This window comes from Larimichthys crocea, chromosome VI, assembly GCF_000972845.2.
Source record: "Larimichthys crocea isolate SSNF chromosome VI, L_crocea_2.0, whole genome shotgun sequence".
Classification (NCBI taxonomy): domain Eukaryota; kingdom Metazoa; phylum Chordata; class Actinopteri; family Sciaenidae; genus Larimichthys; species Larimichthys crocea.
Genome location: NC_040016.1, coordinates 13,521,531 through 13,543,806, shown reverse-complemented (window position 1 = coordinate 13,543,806; position 22,276 = coordinate 13,521,531). Strand labels below are relative to the sequence as shown.

Sequence of the window (22,276 nt, the reverse complement as noted above, 5' to 3'; positions counted from 1 at the left end):
GGGCACTGTGCTGAAAATGTTAAGAGAACTGAGAAATGTGTGGTTTTCATCGCTATATAGCATTTTCTAAAGAAAAAATAGTTAGTATTTGATAAATGTCAAGTCATTAAAAGCTCCAAAACTCTGATTACAATCACACAAAAAATCACTATTATGCCTAAAGACTAGAGCCAGGTATCATTTAAAATTCTCTTCATACTCATACCAATGTGATACCCGAGATTTGGTAAAGATACCAAAATGAGACCTTTTATTTAGCGTGGTTATTTTTTTTTAAATGTTTTTCTACAAAATCAATCTTTTTTAGTTTGACAAATGTACCAAACTTCTTAGCACAACAGGGTTTAAAAGCCTTTTAAAAGCTTTGAACTTTAAAAAAAAAGCAGAATACAATCTTGCAGATATCAGATGTAAAATTAGGGTTAGTAGTAATTTCCATTACTCATTCAGCAGATTCCTTTCTCAAGAGGTCCAGTATTAAGTATCAGTATTAAATTATATAAGTATTAAGTATCAGAAGTATTAGTATCAATTTAGAGAGCTCTATTTATACAATATGGCACAAATTGAATATATGTATATGTCAAATTATGTTGTTATTAAATAAAGATTTGTTATGTTTTTGTTCCCTTAGAATGAGGGTCCTTTTTCATGGAGTCTGCAGTGTTGTCATGTTTCTACAGTAGCTCTGACTGGACAAACAAAACACTGGCTCTAGATAAGGCTTTTTACGCACAACCACTTTTTTTCATAGCCACTGTAGATACACAGCTAGGTTGCACTAAATCCTAAACACTGATCCATGTATAATAATTTCCTAAAGCAACGAGAGGCCTGGAGCAGTACATATTTAGTACATAAGACCCGTAGAGGCCATGAGGCATGAATACTGTTGATACCCACAGTAACCAGACTTAGCTGATAATACTTCTGTATTTTTACTTAAAGGATCAGTGTGTAGAATTTAGCAGCAGCAGCTAGCTGTGTAGTTCATGTACAACTGCTACAAAAGGTGTAAAACTCTCTATCTGGAGCCAGCGTGGTTTGTCCACTGTGTCCATAGATGTAAGACTCATTCTAAGGGAACAAAAACATAAAGTTTCTTAATTTCAGGTGATATTACACTGATGATAACATAGTTATGCAGATTATAATCCATTTCTGACATATTCTGTAAATATCTGACACACTGGACCTTTAAGTTTTGAATGCATGACCTTTACATGTGAATACTACACTGTAGTTTGTTTAATTATTTATGACCTTCCTCTGACATTTGGAAAATTAGTTTTAACATATTTTGGGGTGGTTTGTCCTACATTGAGCCTTCCGGCTGGCTACGCTATGGAAGGCATTTGTGGATAAAAAAAAAATTAAAAAAAAAAAACGCTCCAGCGCGCTTCTCTTCCATCTTTCTGCATTCCTAAAATACCAATCCCTCATTTCTCCAGGAAAACAGCGTTTCGTTTTGTTTTCATTGTAAAACCCCTTCCTACAACTTCGAACTACATAAGACATGTCACGTTTATTGCCCTGAAGCTCGTCACAACACAACACGGTGAGCACGGTGGTGCGCGTAAAGACGTGAAACTTTTGACACGACCGATTCGACCCAAACTGAATTACCGATTATATTCGGAGCAAGTGCGTCCACATTTATTCCCACCAGCCTTTTATTTATATCAACTGGACTCAGTGCTTCCTTATCGAGTCCTTGAGAGGTGTCCAGGAAAGGCAAAATAACATGCAACATATAGCTTTTCCTTGAATCGCTCTTTGATTTTGATTTTAGGTTTCATTCATTTCCACAACACAGAGATGTGTCCACAGACCCCCAGAGGAAAGCATATGGCTTAAGGAGGTATCTGGATATGAGAAAGTTTGGGAAGCCGCCAGTACTGCTTTCATATCGTGAATGATAATATAATTTCAGCTCCGTGTTAAATCTGTCCTGGACGCAAGCTTCATTCCCATGCTGCGTATGTTTGTTTTTTTTTCTTTTCCATAAAATCTGAATCACATGACTCAAAAGAGCGCACTCATCATCCTACAAACCCGAAACAATGTCAGTCACTCACACACAACTTCATGTTTAACAGCACATACCTCCTTCAAGCGCCACTTTGGTGCCTTCCAGTATGATAATGTCCACACAGAAAAATACAAAAATAAATAAATGACAAAACTCCCAAAAGATATTAAATCCCAACACAGGTTCAAAACAAAAGCAGCGGTTAAAACGGTCTTTGTACGAGGGGAGACAATAGTAGAGCTGTCGGGACAAACTTGGTTGTAGGCTAAACGAGGAAGAGGAGGAGGGAGGGAGGGAGGGAGGGGGGGAGAGGAGGGAGGAGGAGAGAGGAGGGGAAGAGGGGGAGGAGGAGGAGGGCAGGAATGCCTGGAATGATGGAATTCAGTTCCTAGCAGGTGGTGAAAGTGAAGCGCTCTGATTGGTGGAGCGGTGCAGGGATGATATCAGCATATATTATGATAATAAGACCATTGCATCACATCCTCTGAAGGTCAGGCTGCTGTCAGTGTGTTTATTACTCAGAGCGGGCGAGGTGGAGAAACACGTAGTGCATGATTAAGAAGAGCTGCCTCCCTTTAACTAATACTATGAGTGCTTTTGAGCAAGGCCCTCCATATTGAAGGATGCAATATTAATATTTACACTTGAACCACATGGTTACACTTTAATTCCATTCACAAGCAGCATATAAATATTTATACTATTATATATATATTTTATAATATTTATTTTATACTGCTTATAAATGCAAAATAATGTTACATGTAACATAACACAAACATAAAATACTAATGAATCTTGATGCACATCTGCACTGAAAAAAAAAGTTAAATAATACTCTCTTATTTTATATGACTTTATATACTACGTTTCAGGGGGAAATGTTGCACAATTTATTCCGCATTTATTTAAAAGCTTTAGTTTCCTGTTACTTTGCTGCTTTAGATTATTACTAAAAAAATATAATTAAACATAAATCACAGTGCATTGTTATAGATTAAACTATCCAGCAGTATATTTTTTTTAAAAATGCCTCTCCTTTGCCAGCTGCAACATTAAAGTGATGAACACATTCTTGAGTCATTAGCAATTATAATCTAATAATCTAATATAAATAATTTATGCTTGGACATTCTGCATGATAAGTACTTCTATTTTTACATTTTCATGCAAATGTAATTTGACATAAAGTCTCCATCCGCTCAGAACAGTGTTTTGTTGACATTCACAGATTTCAAAAAAATATGCAGAGGCTGGTAGATTACGAGTGAAAAAGAAGAGCACTCAACAAATCAATTGAGGTAATGTGATGTACTGTGTCCATAACTCAAATCCTCCTGTAGTATGACTCATGATGTAATGCAGAGTAAAAAGGTGGATAAAACAAAAGCAAGGGACAGGACCGGGAAGAAACTGATACCGTCACCACTGACTGCACTATGATGAAATGATGGACCATTAGGACCTTTTATTATCCATTATCATACGGCAGCACTGACTTCACACACATCTTTACTCTCATTAACTAATCATGGTTTTGTTTCATTTTGGAGTCCCAATGAGTCATTCCACTGAGGCAGTATAGCCAAAAGCAGGACCCTAAATCTTGCAATAGATGAATTAGTGACTCTAATTTCCCCATAGGTGTGAATGTGAGTGTGAATGGCTGTTTGTCTATGTGCCCTGCGTTGAGCTGGAGACTTGTCCAGGGTGTACCCCGCCTCACCACTGGGATAGGCGGGGTACACCTTGGACAAGCTGGGATAGGCTCCAGCCCCGCTGTGACCCTGATGAAGATAAGCAGTTACAGATAAAGGATGGATGGTGATGATGTTTAACAACAGACTAGAGGAGATGGAGTTGATATGAACAAACTTGCTCAATGATTTCATCGCAGTTTGGATTTAGACTAAAACAGATTAATCATACATGTGGTTGTATTAAACTTTTTTATTACCGTAACCTCATTTCTCCTAACTGAATTACAGCAACTATCTGTGAATGAGCACATTTTCCTGTCGAGGATCTTTAGTTGTCAATATGACGAGTTTATAACAATAACGTGGTGGAGGGGTAAGCAGATGTTAACAATAAGGAACCCATGGTACAACCATCAAGTCTGGTTAAAACATGAAACATGAGGAAATGAAAAAATTAGATCTTTGGCAATGTGAGAGGGATACAAGCAATATGGGTGACATGTAACTCAAGTCCACATCTGAAGAGTTCAACAAGTCCTCTCTCTCTGAGAATATTGTCTGCACTATTTCAGCACCTTAACTATCCACCATCTCCCATCTATGTAGAACAATTTACACAGATATGCACAGACACACTCACACATAATCCAAAAAGATGACAGATGACACAGGTCTTTTCTTCATTATACTTGTGTGGCTCATCATACTGCTGTGGCTCCCACACATAGCCGACTCAGTAGTTCCTGGCCAGTCGCCGTAGTCATTATCCTGAAAGGTCCGATCTGTAGTACCATTAAATGTCATCCATAATTCAGTCAGCCTTGTGAAATGTCACCCGCCTTTATACAACGTTTCTGAACCGCGTGATAAAGGGCAGCTGTACAGACGGTCCTACACTGTTCACACACAGAGTTACACACCTGATCGGTAAGTGTGTGATTGTTCCGACCACCGTTTGTTTTAGGGTAAAGTCAAAGCACGGATGTTGATTGTGTGGCTGACAGCTATAGAAGAAGACAGGCTCCTGGAAGACGAACAGGGATCAGGACATCTGTGAGACAGATGGCTTCCTCCACCAACCCTTCCACATCTTCACCAGTTTCTTGGAGCTGTACGACACAGTCTTCCACATGCCTGGATAGGACAGAGACAGAGAGCCAATATTAACAGCCACATTAGAAAAACACTATTTCTACGATAAAATTGTTGTCAATACACAGTGGAAGTTTAAGAACAGCTTTTAAAGATGTCTCCTTTGTTCAAAATACCATTCTTATTTCCTAAAAGTGGAAAGTTTTTTTTTTTCATAGCATCATTCAAGGTAAGAGAAACACAATGATTAAAAAGTCACATTAAAGGAATAGTTTGACATTTTGGGAATTAATTCACTTTTTTGCAGAGTTATATGAGAAGTGATACCACTCATACCTGTACAGTAATACAGCTATAACCAGACTGGAAACAAGGAAACAACTACCTTGACTCTGTCCAAAGGCGAGAAAATCCACCTTTCAGAACTTCATAAAACCATAAATTGTCTATTTTACACTTTGGTTTTTGTTTGGATTCAACTAATCTTCAATATAGTCTGTAGTGCTGGTAGTTGGATTCTGTTATCTTTAGACAGAGCCATGCTAGCTGTTTGTCCCTTATTTTAGTCTCAATGTTGAGCATATTGGTGCCTACAGCTGCAAAGTTAGCCGACAGATACAATCTTCTTATGTAACTCTCAGCAAGAAAGCAAAAAATGTATCAATTCCAGGCACGGCTCTGTGACGTCATTTTCGTCCGTTCTCCACGTGGCTTCATACTCCACCAGGAACATTTCAGAAGCAGTGTTTTGCCCGCCAGACTTTGTTAACTTGCTCGGATTTGGTCATTTTTCGATGGTTTATGCGCTTCTATTATGGGTAGGTGGGGTACATAGTTAAACTGTTTACCAAGAGTCTGCAGAGGGTGTAGTATTTTGAAAATGTACTTACTGGATTTCAGCCAGCTCAATATGCTCTGTGCTGCTTGACGCAACATAACACATTGTCAAAAATAGACCAGCTGCATATTCTCCTTAGAGCAGAACGATGAGCTCTGGCAGCCACCAGTGACACAGCCGGAACGCATTTGCAGCTGTGCCATGTGGTAAGCAGTAAGTGTTTCCCAAAATGCAAACTAGTCCTGTAAGGGATCTGAAGCACCGAATCGGTCTATGCTTACACGACCTGCCAATATATAATGTAGGTTTTTGGCAAGATATCAAACAAAGAAGAAAAACATGCTCACCTGCTGTAGCGATGCCTTTAATACTCTGTGTTATACTGGAGGATTTCACAATAGAGGAAATGCCTGTGGAGGAAAACAAACATGCAATTATACAACAATTAATATTTCATCAGTCTGATTTTATGACTGATACTTATGGTTGGAGGCTACAAAACCTACACACAAGTTCAACCAAAGGTTTCCCAAATCAATTAAGAATCTTGTTTATTTACTTTATCTATTCATTTCCATCATCAGAACTATTTTTTTTCTTTACTAGTAAATGAAGAACTATTCACCACACATGATAACAGCCTTGATTTGTTTATTTATTTAAGAACAACGCACATTAATAAAGAGGAGACGATCTGTACATGCACCTCCCATCTATCTCTATCTCTCTCTCTCTCTCTCTTGGCCAGCCTCCATCTCTGTTTGTGCAGGTCTTATCATGATCACGCATCTCCAGAGAACATATACTGTATGTATAATATATTCTTTGGAGATGATGAGGTCATCTTTTCCTCTACTCTACATCCCTCCACTTGTTCTTTAGTCAATACCTTGTTGAACAACAGCTCCACAATCTGGGTCCTGAGCAACCTGAAGCAGGATTTCCTCCACGTCTCTGTTTTTTCCTGGAGGATCGACCAGCTTTGTGATCTTTTGCTGCAGGGTCCGAGGCAACGCCATGAGCTGGACAAACTGACCCTCTGGGCTTTTGTCAACCTGCATGCACACAAACAAGAATAAAAAAACTGAGATACAGACAGTAAACTGCACTCTACTATTATTTTAGTGACGTTTTCAAATCTCAAGTAAAATGTTTGACTGAAATACACTTTCTGGAGGTGACTCAAATAAATAGGACATAAATCCACTTGCCGAAGTGGCACCAAAAACAAAAAGCATCATACTGTCAACATTTAAAAACACCAATCACTTCAGCTGCACTGTCTAATGACGTACAAGGGACAAGGGTATTTCCATACATGCAAGCACTGTCGTCTGCAAAAGGTGTTAAATATACGACACTCAACGCCACTTTCTAAACATGAGTGTGATGAGTGTTTTCTTTGTATAACAGGTGTTAACAGTTAAATAATAAAAAAGAGAGGATGGAACATTACACAGAAAAAAAATGTAAACGCATACTGTGTGTATGTGTGTGTGTGTGTGCGTGTGTTCATATTCATGCAATTCAGTGTTTAAACATAGACATATACACACATTTTCCATATTGTATTTATTAGTACTGTGTGTAATGCAGGTAACAGGACAGAGTGCCAAGTCAGTCACACCCATTTTAAAGTTTACTAGCACGGCTGTGAGGACACACTGTACTATTCAGGTCAAAGCGGTGTTTCCTTACAGAAAGAAAAGACAGTTAAGGAAAAAAACATATTTTTTAAACCAGTTCTGGCATTTATGACGTTTTAGGAAATATTTCAATTACCATTTTTATGTAAAAGTGTAAAAGTATCAGATTAAATGTTTAATTTCAGAGGTAGTGAAGTTAGTAAAGCCTCAGTTTATGCAGCAGACATCATGTGAATCCACTAATTCTGTTTCTGAGGGAACAAACTCACAAGTCATTTCTCACATTGATACTTGAGTGTCCAATTTTTACCTCCAGTTTTCCTTGTTGAGGTTTGTAGACTACTTGAGGGCAGTCCCGCAGGATGTTGCTGTACAGGATTCGGAAGTGCTGAATGTTGTCTTTGACGATATTGGCCACCTTGGATTTATCTTCTCCAATCACCATTCGAAAATCACCTTAAAAAGGCACAGACAGAATGTTTTTTACAATCTATAATGTAGTATCACACTGTAGCAGTAACAAATTCTAAGATACTGAGCTCCTTCTGGGGTTCAGTTTCCAGAGTGAAATTTCATGTAGTGACGACCCTCTGAGCAGGCCAGAGTCATGGAGACGAGGAGATGCAGCTCACTTGGTCTGGCTGCAAGATATGCAGTGTAAGCTGGTGGCAGTCAGTCAGTCTCTTTCCCCTGGCTTCCACACTGTTTGGTTTTGCTGTATTTTGTTTGTATCTATCATAATTTCCTTTAAGTTATGCACAAAAAAAAACATACTTTCTCTTTTGCAAATTTGCATCTGAGCATGCATGAGTCTTATAAATGTTTAATTTTCGTCAGGTCTTTTCTAGTTGCGTGGGAGACTTACCAGCGTAAGAAAGACCAGCTATCTGCAGGAAGAGGTCTTCCTCACTGAAGCTCTCTGGCAACATGAGGAAGGAGGCTGTCACAGCACTCTTCAGGTTGGCCACCAGAGCAGCACGGAGCTTTCCATTCTCACTCTGCGCTAACATTTTCACCTGCATGCAAACATATTAAAACATTATGCACACAAATAAGCATGGATGGAACATTTAACTGAATAGGTAACTAAAAGACCGTCCTGCATCCTTTTTGAAAAATACAATCAACTGTTTAGAAATATCTTAAACAACTTTGTCTTTAGGACAGGAAAACATTTGACTGGTATGACACTAAATATATATGTGCACAATAAAATAGTTCAATTTTTATGATTGATCCAAAAAGAGACTGATCGTGATACTGACTGGTTTGTGAAGGCGCCCAGCAACATACATGGTCTTCCAGTGCATCAGGTCATCTATCAGAGAGTCTGTACTAATCACACCATATTTGATTATCTATGAAAATAGAAGAGAAGGTTATTAAAGAGTGTAGTTAATAAAGTCAGACAAAAACAATAAAACAAGCTTGGAAGTCTGTCCAGCTGATCTGCCAATAGCATTTATTGTTGATCAAAACAAAGACTAAAAACCACATGAGGAGATTTCAGTATAAATTGAGAAATGGACACCTTCATAAAAGAAAAAAAAGTAGTTGGTGCAGAGACATAAAAACTGCATTTACCCTCTCATCCACAGGCACCAGTGTGTTGTAGTATATCGAAGCCCCGTGATCATTTTGTATGGAGCTGATCTTTGTGGGCCCCAGCAGCTTAAGGATGGAGTAGTGTTTGCGGTTCTGCAGCAGATTCATGGTGTGCCACGTCACCGGATCGTCCACTGCGATCACAAAGTCCAGCATGTTCTTCTGCATATATTAAAAAGGTAAACACAATAATTAAGACATAATTAGGATACAGCGAGTGAGGCAAGAGTTCAATATTGTTGTTTGTCCAAATTTCATTGATGATATGATCACGTCATGTTAATGCAACAGAGCAAACTGACAAAAAATAACAACATGAGTTATTGTTACACACATCTGATGAGTTTTGTCTGACGTAATAACAGTTCAATGGACTGAAAACTATTTAATTTATGTAGTTTTTTACTTGATTTTTTTTTTGGGAATAGATAAATGGAAATATGTGATGTACAGTGTATTTGAAATATATCCATAATTTCATCTATATTAATATTGTGAGAGTGACTTAAACCACACTGCCTACATCTTCATGTACTAACATTGCAACTAACTGAGCATAACTTTTTAAAATTATGACAATTTTGCTGTTAGAGAGCGTGAGGCTGAAAAACTACAAACCCCCTGAAGCATTGCACACAGCAAGAAACATGCACAGACCTGTAAACAGACCATTAGTCCTGCTGTATTTGTTCAGTGTGCAGTACTGTAATGGCCCTTGTAATCATGTTGTACAGTTTGTTTCAAGTTTAACGAGTTCAGAAACTGGCAGGACAAGTGTCACTAACCTCCATTTGACCTTGGTTTGTCCCGTGTTGTTTGAAAACGCCAGATCCATACGCAAAAGCTAGACTGATGTCCTGGGGAAACTGTGACAGGATCCGCCTGTAGAGCACGCCGGTGTTGTGCAAAACTGGAAGAGTCATATTGAACTGGCTACGATAGCTTTCAGGCAACACAACAAGCTGCTTTCTCAGCGGGAAAATCGACTAAATAGCGTATAAAACGAAGTAACGGCCGCATAACACAAGAGATACATGTCAGACTGAGGGACTCAATGCCACTGAACACGACCAAAGCCACCAAACTGCGATAAAACGATCAGTTTTGTCGTCTAACTACATCTTTGCGGTCAGTTTGGGTCAGCTGTGACAGTCGACTAAAATAAACGTCATGGAGTGTGCGGCGGCGGCCTGGAGGCTCACGGGAAATGGAGTCAACGATGGAAGGTAAGCGCCTACAACCGCTATACTGTCGTTAAACCGCCCAAATAAAGTAATTTCTCTGTGTTATTAAGATATATACTCGTGAAATATTAAATTGGCAACAATATTATAGCTGAATACTTAAAAATAATAAAAGGCAAATGTAACAGCTCTAAGTTTGACCAGCAGAGGGTGGGTTTCGACCAAGTTTAGCTGCCTTAGGTGGCAATGAGGTAATGCTGATTTGTGTGGATAGCACCCACTCAGATATCAAAAGATAAATAATTCAAAATAATTATATTAAGAGTTAACATGAAGCCACACAGTGCTTTGACTTGACAAAAACATGTGAGAGTAGCTGCATTTGAAGTCTTAACCTGAACAATCTTGAAAAACAAATGTTTGTTTTTGTGAAAGAATAGACTCAATAAAGTCCAGAGCTGGTCTGACAATTAGATTCTTAAATTTTATATTGCATTAAAAAAGAAAAAAAAGAAAAATCGATGAGAATTGAATCATCCTGACACGATAATGATGATTGCTCCTGTCAGGATCCAGACCTTTCATATTTGTCAGCAGTGTATTGAGCCTGAACTGCAGAAGATATTAAAAAATAAAAAACAAAACAAAATAAAAACTGCATTTAAATCAATGACATGAAAATAAGAAAAGTTTTAAAGCTCAAACCACAAACACATTGAATATATCTGTGAAAGTAATCTCGACTGTGAGATTCATTCATGTGAAAATACTGCAGCAGTAAGAGCTAGAAAAAAAAAGTGTGAGAGGCCATCATCAGTCTTCAGCCCTGCATTAGTCTCTAGTCTCATAGGCCCGCTGCTCACATTTATTTGAATTAATTAATATTGAATGTAGATTCATGACAGTTAGCAATATGTCTGCAGCTCATTATGGGATCGTGAAAAGCGGGACAAACATTATGTTCTCTATAATTTCTGTGAGCCATCTTTTCAGCCACATGAATATTGATAAGGTCTCTAAATCCTGACTAACAAGCTCACTCATCCTGTGCTTTACTGCAGAGGCAATAGAGCACCTGTAGGAGTCAGACTGTATTTGTTCACGTAACATGCATTGAGCTGAATTAACTCTTGTGATTGTGACCCTAGAGATGCACATTAATCCATGTTTCCTGCTAGCCTCCAGCTATTCCTTCCTGCCTGTGTTTTATAATCAGTGCTGCCGTGTTACTGTTGCAATCAATAATATAATCTCTGTAGGATTCATTCTGCCATGTATCTCCAGGGTAAAACAGTCCTCATATAATTATAATCTAAGATCAGGTCCAGTGGCTTTTATGAAGTAACCTGTTGAACCTATTAAACCTGCATTAACTGATTTTTATTTACACTCGATAGGGCAGCATAACAAGGAGTTAACACGATGTTGACATATAATATAATTAGGTTGATACGGGGAATGTGTTTGCATGTGTTTTGGTGACTTGACAAGCCTCCTGTAAGACCAGTATTTTATTCCTGTTAGCTCTGTAGTATCTAAGAGACTTTTTACTGACTATCTTCACCTGCTAGTAGCTAACTTTGTGTGTTAATTGCACCATTTTCAAGTTATTTCAGAGTAGGGGTGTTTTGATTAACTCATTTCACTACTAATTACAGTACAGGCTCAGCTACAGTGTTTCTGTCACTTACAATCAACAAAGTAGCAGTTAGTTAGGAGTTTCAGTGCAATAAGGTATGAAGAGGAGCATTGCACCCTTAATCAATTTAATCCTTACAAAACTTATATTTACCAAAAAATATATGCTCATGTGAGTTTATACATTTGTAGTGTTGTGAAAAAAAGTAATGCATAAGATGGGGTGCCGGTTAGCTCAGTAGGTAGAGTGTCCGTTCCACGTCCAAAGGCTCAGTCCACTTCAACCAATAACACTTTGCTGCATGTCGTGCCTCCTCTCTTTTTCCACACTTTCCTGCCACTCTTCAGCTGTATCTGTCAAATAAAGCTCAACATTCCCCCAAAATAATAAATATAAATATATAAATATAAGTAATGCATAAGATGTGAGACACTGTGCTCTACCTGAAGGTTCTGGTCAGGTGCGTAGGCTGCCTTTCACAACATGAAATCAAATTAAACAAAAAGACTGAAATCTGAGTTCTGAATTCTTATAGCTGATGCTTTAATTCAGTGTATTATTTGTCACGTATAATCATAACAGAACAGTTATAGTGAAATCCAATTGTGTGACAAGGCCCGTGACAAATTTGAACTATGACACACTGTGTTAACTTTGTGTCTTATCTGTCTATTTGAATCTCCTCATCGTCACCTCTCCAGCAGCTCTTTTGCTGCCTCATCTGTCTGTCAGACTCCTCAGCTCCTCTGCTCTCTCCTCCTGTTCCCTTATCCTCTCCTGCAGCATGTGCCAACCAAAATCCGCTGAAAACTTAATCATCATTTTTTCATGTGATGACTAAGTCATAAATACACATGATTTATCACCATATTTTAAGAATCTATGTTAAGTTTTAAACATCAGTGTTGCTAAAACTTTGAAGCAATAAATGTATTTAGTTACAGTTTTTCTAGTCCTTAAAGTTCACTCCTCATCTATTTCTGTATTTTGTAAAGCAACAGCACGCAAGCAACTAGACAGGGACAAAGCTGTGTAAATATATATTGCAAGCCACCGTGAGAATCCTTCCATCACGCCTCAGTCTTTCTTCACAGTGTTTGTGTGGGCCAGTGTGAAAATGGATGGAGTGATTGGAAAGAACGCAAAGGCTGTCTTGGTAACTTTTTGTTTGGAGCAAGGACAACTAATTAAACTGAATCAATGTGTGTTGTGATTGCACATTGATTTCTCAATTTGTATCGATTTGTCTGTATGTTCCTGTCCCATGTTTTTGTCCGAGAGTGGCACATGAGTTACAGCTTACAGCTGCCTCAGACACAGTTAATTTAGACGTCCACAACTTTGATAAGATGACTGGCAAAGACCCAGAGTGCTCTTCAGCCTGCAGTGTTGCTGTTAAAATATAAATATCTGTCAGTCTCAGATAGTTTACTTGGATTTCAGCAGGCATATTACAAAAATGACACAAAGAGGAATATACTGTATAATACAGTGAATGGTGCGACTCCTCTGAGTTTATTTAAAGCACACGTGATAGGGATACACAAGCTTTCAAACACATATATCCTACATGTGTGAACACAAACACAGTTACAAACATGTGCACGCACATGCAGGATAGTCTTTTCATCTATCGCACGCTTGTTGCCATGGAGATTGCCATTGCTGCCCATGCCTGGTGAAGGAACATCAAAAGAAAATGCACCATTAACCACACAGATGCAGTCTGTAGATGCACAGCTGCTCCAGCCCCCCACACACATAGGAAGAGTCGAACAGAAGCATCCACTTTTATCCGACTCCGGTGAGGGGCTACTGTGTCACCGAGCAGGGAGTGAGCCCATTCACAGCATGTAAAAAAACATGATGAATGATGAACAGTGAAAGATGTAATGTAACCATAGTACACTTCTTACAATTTGCCATAAAAATCAATAGGTGATTTCATATTAGATTGTTCCAGGTAGATTTGTTTATTTGATTTATTTTTCCACCTCCTCCTCCTGGTGACAAGTTTTTGTTTTATCCCTTTAAAATCGCCTGTCAGCAGGAGTTGACAGCTCTGTAAATAAATACTGAAATTATGTAGATCTTAACATCAAGAATATGAATGTGAGGTCAACAGTAGGTACATCTAATTTTTGCCCATACAGTAATATTAATTTAATTATTTTGTGAATGATATTTCAAGCCAACAGAAATTCTTGACAGTTAACCTTTGTTAATGATGATGTGCATTCAATTAATACTCTCGCTTCCTCCCACAGTCTAAAGACATCCAGTTAATACTGACTCTGAATTGTTGTGATGTCTCTATGTGCCCTGTGATGAACTGGCGACTTGTCCAGGGTGTACCCCACCTCTTGCCCTAAGTTAGCTGGGATAAGTTCCAGTCCCTCGTGACCCTGATGAGCATAAGTGGTTACAGAAGAAGGATGGATTAAGCAATTAAATATCTCAAAGCTAATAGCAAATAGCAAAATTCGATTTGACTGAGACAATTTCAATCTCCACTCACTGAGGAGCTTATTCGTGAACATTTAGGCCACCTACATTCACGACAGACGCATGATTGTTTGATGGCACCACTTAACATATTTGCATTTTTAAAATGTTTCATAATCAACCTAGCTCCTGTTGTTTATTTATGAGAGAATTCTGAGACAGATTAATGCCATCATTGCTAGTTGTACTGTTCGAGAGTTCAAAATGTAATTTTTTAGATTTTAATTTAGAAATTTTAATGTAATCTTTTAAACTCTTATACTGCTGTTCATTTAAGTTAATGGCTCTACTTTAAAGTTGTTGTATTCCATATGTGCCATTCTCTCTAATCAGTTAATCATTCATTGTTGGTGTGTTTTTAATTGTATGGAAATGTGCAGGTGGCATTTTAAAGCACAAGGCAAGTTCATTGAATGGAGAGTGGGGATTAAATGTTCCTGTTTTACATAGTGGAGGTCCACAACTATTTTTGATCATGTTCTACACTCTACTTCTACCCTCATACAATATTATTTTATCCTGTGTTATGTTTTTGATTCATGGAGGTGTTGCTAAATCGTTGCTTCTACCTTTCGTTGTTTGTGATATGAGCTGCTCATCAGTAGGCTAATCATTACAGTAGTGTTTTCATTGTTATGCTTCCTAAGCCAACTTCTCTTCTACTTGTTGCCATGGCAGTTTTGAATCCTGAATTATGCATTGAGGCTAAAATTATACTGTACACCTAGGTTTATCGCAGAAATATCAGCATCAGTCACTTCAGCAAGTAAGTTTTGCTGCGTGCGTGTATGAGTATGTATGTGTGGTGTGCACAAACTTGGGTAAATGGTGTTTCTGGGGATTTGTTGCAGATATCTGAGTTGTAGGTGTGTGGGTGTTTTTATCTTGTAGCCATCCATCCACACAGCGCTGTTAAAGTTCACTGAGAGAGCTATCTTTTATATTAGCTTGTCTGAATCTACACTATTCCCTAAAGTAGCTTCAAAGGCTAGGATTGACAATTTAATCTGTTTTTTCTGAAGTTTTTGAGTCTCGTTTCTCATGCAGGCGGCGCAGTGAGGTGATTCTGTGAAGGTTTACCGTTGTAAAAACTTGTGTTAAGACTAGACTGTAACTTTCTAATAGAAAACCTCCATAATAACCCATTTTCTTCCTGGTTTGGGACTCCTGTGCTTTCAATTAACTCGTCGGTTACTCCCTGCAAGGCAAGGCCATTTATTCACTTTTATGCTTCAGTATGAGCTGCCTCATTACATGTAGCCATTAAAAAGTCATTTTTTAAATGAAATAAAACTTGGATTGAGTTGGAATTGAATTGAATAATTCATTAAAGTTTTACAATTTGCAATTATATGCAGGAACTACTGAGGTTGTAGTCTGTATTACATCATGCCATGAGCACCTAGCGTAGATGCCAGATGAGCGCAGAGCTCACTTCAAGTGTTCAGATTTTTTCATGGATTATTGAAAATTGAGCCAGTGAAACCATAGGAGGTTTTACCCTTGCATATTCACACCCACACACTTGGATATCTGCAGCAAATCCCCCCAAAGCAGTATTTAACCAGGCCCGTGAACACAAACAGACACAAACAGACACACACACACTGTAAAAATCATGAAACGTGTAAATATCCCACCTACTTACAAAAATAGCATTTTATATTTTTCAAAATTTTAGTCCCATCTGCTGATGAAGAAGGATACATTAATATGTTTATTTCTGAATGAAACAGTATCAAATACAACGATTAATTTCATGCATTGGTGCAAAATAATTCATTAAATTAACCACATTTTAGCTTAAAATCTTGGCTTTATATGTGTTTACATGTTTGTGCATGGTGTGCGTGCATACCGGCATTAACAGCGATGACACTTTGAATAGCGAGGGCTGGATACCGCAGCGCTATATCTGTTTGTATGTCAGCATCTGTCTTCTTGTGTACATGCCAGTTTTTGTGAGGATGTGTTTGTATGCACATGTCTATATTTGTGCTTGTAGCGTGTGCGTGTGTGCATGTGTGCATGTGTGTGTGTTGACAGATGAGTGATGCTCCTGGCATTGTGGATCTGCTGTTTGCAGATCATATCATACTCTCCTCTCTAAGCTGTAGTCAGACTGTGCTGAACAACGCACACTCAAGTGAAAAGAGGCAACATTTTGAAGGTTAGAAGGGCATAATCTTTCAGACGGGGTACGGCTTTTTTTCCAAGGAGGTGGTGGTTAAAGCAAATTATGTATGCTGAAAATACTGTGAGTGTGAGGGGAAAAACACACTTGAGCATCTTTCTTATGCACAAATGTTTAATCTTTGACTCCGTCGCCTGCATAATTTCATGCACACCCGCATTATATAACGGCTGTTTGAAAATGTGTTGTGTATGTGTGCCATGAAACATATAGGCCAGGATGAGCTTAGGATGTCGCTACAGTTCACACTGCAGCTCTGTGACTCACTCTGGCTCTCTTCTGGTTGACTAAACACCCCCCCCATCGCCACCACCACCACCACCACCACCACCCACCCCCCACCTCTCCTCACTGGACTTGACTCATCGTGACTTGCTACAAATGTGCATCGTGCATGTTATGCAAAACTGTCTCTTTTGAGGACTGAACACTTATTTTTACCACACTATACTCGATTTTACCACAGTGCTCAAGCCCAAAGAACGGATTATGTACTGACATATCTTATCAATGACAAGAAAAGTGGGTTTACCTTTTTTTCTGCCATCAGCACATTTTCTGTCACGCCACACATCATATGCACCCTAGAGGCATTGGTCCACATCTCTGTAGCAGTTTGATGTATAACTGTTACTGTATATTGTACATTAATCTATACGTTACTCGCCTGGAACTTGCAACAATTTCTCATGCATAAAAAAACAAAAACAAATTATGAGTCATTCAGAAATAAATGGCCATGAGTGGTTTAGAGAAAAGCTGAAAAGCATCCCTTCAGTGGCATAACGGGCAAGGAATACATTTCCATCAAGAGACATAGTATCAGTGCTAACCAAATCTGTATTTGGTTTATTTACAGAAATCTTTGGGTTTGACTTTAAGAATTAATCGTCTGTTAAAGCCAAGAGGAAGAAGTACTGCAGGTCTATATTTTCTTCTACTAGTCTTCTAATGCAAAGCGCTTCTCCTCGGTGTGGTTCAGACGTGTGTGGGATTTTCTTCCCGCTCGAGTAATCTTCTTTCTCCCTCTTTGTCCTGTCATCTTCTGGCAGTTTTTCTTTTTTAAGTGAAGCTAATAGAAGCAGAGCAGGCACAGCCTGCTGCAGTCGATGGCATTTAGAAATTGCACGCTATTCATGCACTGAAATAGTGAATGTATAATAAAGCCAGGCATAGGGATGAGATGTTTGTTTAGGGATGAGTGACAGACACATAGAAACAAATAGTAATCTAAGAAACTCTATCTACTCTTTAAACTGAAAGGAGGGTATGATGATGATGGAGTTTATGAGTATTCTGCTCGGAAATTGAGATGGATTGATATGGATTTGCTAGATTTGCATTTTGCTCTACTTAACATGCTGATGCTACAATACCCTTTGGTCCGGATCCTATTAAAAGGATCCAAAGTTGATGAAAAATGCATCTAAATACAGCAGCACCGTTACCTCCATGTGCTGCTTTCTGGCACATTACTCAAGAGCAACACGTTCCAGAGGGAATCTTTTGATTAAATCAGTCGATAGAAACCATGAGAGAGTAATGATGTTCTTGCTGACCTATACCTGGGCTTCTCCAGCATAGTGGGTAAGATTACAAATCAGCCCCACCCTCCCATTCTATTCATGGGAGAGTGGGGGTTATTTATTTTTATCCACCAGAAAAAATGTATCAGTGCTGTCACTTGTATGATCCCGCAATGGAGGCAAAAGAGATGAAAGGAAGACGGGTTGATGGGTAGAAAAGGAGGTGGGGCTTGCAGAGCAGATTGGATGGTGTTTCCATCCGTGAACTCCACCTTTTGCACGCTCGCAGGAAACCCCTTCCAGTGGTTGCACACGGCACGCAGCACTACAAGGCTGCAGCACGACACACACACGTAGCCTGTGATGTAGGAGGATGATGACAGGAGAGAGGAGGAGGAGGAGGAGGCGAGGGGAGAGCGGCAGGGATGGAGGGGAGGGGGCGTGCCGAGTGAGAGAGTGAGCGTGCGAGAAGGGGGAAAAGGGCAGAGGGAGAGTGAGCGAGTGAAAGGGTGAGATAAGCAGGGAGGGGAGCAGCATCTCTTGAGCGCATTCGGCATTCAGCAGCTTAGGAGGCAGGACGGCAGAGTAGAGCGGGGAGACTCGCACCAGCACCTCACCAAAGAGGGCGACACCACACCTCTCTCTCTCTCTCTCTCTCAGATACACACTCTCACACGTCACACGCACGCATTTGTGAGGAGGTGTGAGGCTCTGGAGGAGGAGGAGGACCACCAAACACGCGTGCTGTTTTGTTGGTTTAGCTGCGCTTTGGAGAGCTGTCTCTTGAAGACTGGACCAGAGCTGTATCCATCGCTTCATCCGTCCTTTCCTTCCTTCCTGCTCTCCATTCCTTCAGAACAGGAGCAGCTCATCTCTTTGACCATTTGGACTGATCTGCTCTCTGTCATTCATCTAACCTCTGATCTCTCTGTGCCCATCTCTGCCTGTTTCTGCTCTCACTCCATTCACAGCCAAGAAATCAAGAAAGCAACTAACCCTCCGACTGAGAGACCGACCTTTCCACCGCAATCATGAACTTCCTCCGACGCCGTCTCTCGGACAGCAGCTTCATGTCCAACCTGCCCAATGGTTACATGACAGACCTCCAAAGACCCGACCCACCTGCTCCTGTTCCCCCTACCGCCTCCTCCCCTTCCCAGCAGGGTGCAGCCACGGCGCCCGCCCCTGCCCAGTCCCCAACTACAGCTCCAGCACCATCCCAGGCGCCAGCTAGCTCCCCCGCAGCTCAGGAGCGCCGTCTAAGCCAACTGGCTCAGCAGCCTCAACAGGCCCAGTCCTCAACCTCCTCCTCCTCCTCGGGTGGCTCCTCTGGCTTCTTCAGCTCCTTCAGCTCCATCACCAACGTGGTCAAACAGACGGCTGCGTCCGCCGCCGGGTTTGTGGAGCAGTCGGCTCCGTCTCCCTCCCTCTCCAAGAAGTTCAAGATCCTGTTGATCATTGATGAGCCCCAGCATGAGTGGTGAGTGTTCAGATGAGCAACTTTAATGATCGTTTGAGTTTTGTCCAATTGACTGGTGGGAAGTTGGTCGAAGTAGGTGGTTGTTTAAACTGGCACAGGCACTGTTTTTGGGATGCTCTACAGATTTGGTTTAAGAAATGTTTATAGTCGTCCAGAAGGAATATGATTTATTTCGTGGGTGCATTGGCCTAATGCTGATTACCACTTGTAATATGTTGATTTTAATCTTACATGAACTGTGAAATGAATTTTCACATCCTTGTGGCTCATTCTGTGTGTGTTTGTTTGTGTTCTTTCTTACTGGAGTTGCTCCCAAAATAGAAGCCGCTCCGTTAATCTAAAGAGACAGCACAGCTTTTCTCTGGTGTTTGGATTCACACATCACAGCACCCAGCACTATCACCTGCCTCTGTTTTTGTGTGTTTATGTGAGCCTTAGCAACGCCATGTGTGTGTGTTTATACTAACGTGTGTGCGCGTGTGTTATGTGTAAGCGTTTCCATCCCTTGACAGCACAAGTTGGCTAACAGAACATTATCCTTATGCCGTCAGCTTGTACATCATACACTGTCATGAATAAAACATTGACGTCTACAAGTGGAATTTAAGCCCTCGGCTCTGTAATAATGTTGCTACTTCATTCGCTGCTTTCTGCTCCTGTAAATCACATTTTCAGGCTATAAAGGTTTTCGGTGTGGATGCTGATGATAGATTTTACAGCCATTCATCGCTGTCATCATCACGATGTAGTTTTATCTTGTCAGCCTTGTATTAGATGTCTTTGTGATAAAGTGGCGACACTTTTGACCTTTTCAGTTAAATGGCAATTCGGAGTATCCTCAGATGGCAATTATTGTGTGGTATCACACATAAAACTGAGCATGTTTGCTGCTCCAAAAACTGTGCGCTGTGGTCAAAAGCAAAGCCGATAGGGATAGGAATCGAGAACCGGTTCCAAATTGCCCAGTCCATCATAATCCTATGCTATCAATTCTTTTCATCAATACCATATCGATATCATGTTTTACAACAGTTGCACATTGCAAAACAATGATGTCAAACTTGTGTAGGCCTGCAACAAGACGGATTTATTGCGGAGAGGACGAAATAACCCGAAGTGTGGTGTCCCCTGGCAAAGAAAGATGACAACAGTGCTAATAAACATCTGTAAAGTTATCATTTAAGAATAAGGGTGGGAACACCAACAATATTCTGAAGTCCACTGCCTCCCAACCAAGCAGCATGTCTGTTAACAACGGTAAATATCTTGTGTTATAATAACATTAGCAGACTTAGCAGAGTAAGACCAAGAAACCTAAATGTATTTGAATGCTGTACAGATATTTTCATCCACGTTACATGACAGACTGTCTCAGACTATAGCCACTCGAAATACCTGTGTGCGCTTTTTCCACACAGTAAATTACTCAGGAACCAATAAAGGAATTGATAAAGAATTGGACTGATAAGCAGAATCAATATTGGCATTGGTATCATTAAAATCTTATCACTTTCCACCCCTATACAGAGCAGTTGAGTAAGTGGACCTTGAGCTGAAATTGTTGCTGTTTCCAAGGTCGAGAATTAAGTGGCAAGCTTTTAACCCAACAAGGATGAGAAGTCCTCTGGGACTCATTGACAACTGGACAAATGAAGACAAAGACATATGGTCATATGGTCATATGGTCAAAAGCTCCAGAAGAAGTGAGTAGGTGGATCTTGAGTTGAGATTGGTTTGGCTTGAAAAGGCCCAAAAAATAATCTTTAAAAAAAAAAGAAAGAAAGAAAATGCATCTTTATAACAATAAAGACAGACTGGAAAAATGTATTTCCATTTATAGTTCAGTAAATCTGATGCATATTTAAAGAGCTGAAGTGCCCAGAAGGCATATGAATACTCTTTGGGATCTTATCATTGTAGCTGTCTGATACTGAGATTAAATGTCTGCAAAATGCAAATGCAACTAAATGCATTGTCACTATCACCATTTTGAAAAAAATCTTTTTCTTTTCATTAGTATTGTGCTGTGTTTCACTGTCATAATACTGTCTGTCCTTAACACATCTTACTGGCTCCATGTACCACTAATTAAGTAATGTCTGAGATACAAACATTACTGCTTAAAACGGGCTGAATTGTTTCAAGTGTTTAGTGCAGTCAGCAGAGGATTACCTCTAAAACTGTATTATACATACGTGTATACATGCATGGCTGCTGAGCCTGCTGCTGATTGAATGGGACTGGCAGCTCTACAGTGTGTTGTGGTAATCCTGTATCTCGTCTTGGTGGCTTATGATTGAATGGCTGCCACCATCCTGATGTGGTAATGTCTGGACGTGAGACACCTGCAGCCTACATTTAGAAAAGAGGCGCCTGAATGTATGGATTTAATAAAGCTGCTAATAAATGCTTTTACAAAATATGTAATGACCACACATCAGCTATATCTGAAGGCAAGATGGGTTTTTTTTACACTATTTGAATTATAAACTGTCAAATCTAAGTGGAAATAGAATAATAGAGTTTTGGGTTTGCTGGTTCTTTGTACCTGCAAACAGCCATACTGTACATATCCAGAAATCCTTCACAGTAACTGTCTTTTACAGCCAAATTGTTACCCTTTAAAACCACTGTAGCCTGGTGTTACCTCTCATAATCCTATAACAATTAGTTTAAGTGATTTGTAACCACCACTAACAGTGTGCATTACATTATGCACTGTGGTTTTACATTTGTGAGACATGTACAGCATAGATAGATATATATATATAACCAGTGTAGCTGCGCATAAACATTCCTAGGTCTTGATATAGTGTGTTTCACGGCGAGGGCAAC

General features: G+C 39.7%; 3 protein-coding genes across 3 annotated transcripts in view; 1 reads left to right on the top strand and 2 right to left on the bottom strand.

Annotated features, from left to right (window-relative positions):
- Window positions 1–2,300, bottom strand: part of vgll4b (vestigial-like family member 4b) — a 38,919-nt gene extending 36,619 nt beyond the window's left edge. The window contains exon 1 of the mRNA XM_019260767.2: window positions 2,107–2,300. The gene's annotated coding sequence lies outside the window, so the exon portion shown is untranslated. The remainder of the gene's footprint in view (window positions 1–2,106) is intronic.
- Window positions 2,301–3,522: 1,222 nt separating this feature from the next.
- tamm41 (TAM41 mitochondrial translocator assembly and maintenance homolog) lies at window positions 3,523–10,113 on the bottom strand. The gene is made up of 8 exons (XM_010731326.3): window positions 9,699–10,113; window positions 8,893–9,075; window positions 8,574–8,666; window positions 8,174–8,324; window positions 7,619–7,764; window positions 6,552–6,717; window positions 6,010–6,072; window positions 3,523–4,866 (listed from the first exon to the last, which is right to left on the bottom strand). Exons 1-8 carry the CDS (start codon window positions 9,834–9,836, stop codon window positions 4,775–4,777), a joined length of 1,032 nt encoding a protein of 343 aa, XP_010729628.1. The 5' UTR covers window positions 9,837–10,113; the 3' UTR covers window positions 3,523–4,774.
- An 8,879-nt stretch (window positions 10,114–18,992) lies between these two features.
- Window positions 18,993–22,276, top strand: part of syn2b (synapsin IIb) — a 73,912-nt gene continuing 70,628 nt past the window's right edge. The window contains exon 1 of the mRNA XM_010731329.3: window positions 18,993–19,441. Coding sequence (XP_010729631.3) covers window positions 18,993–19,441 — 449 coding nt within the window. The remainder of the gene's footprint in view (window positions 19,442–22,276) is intronic.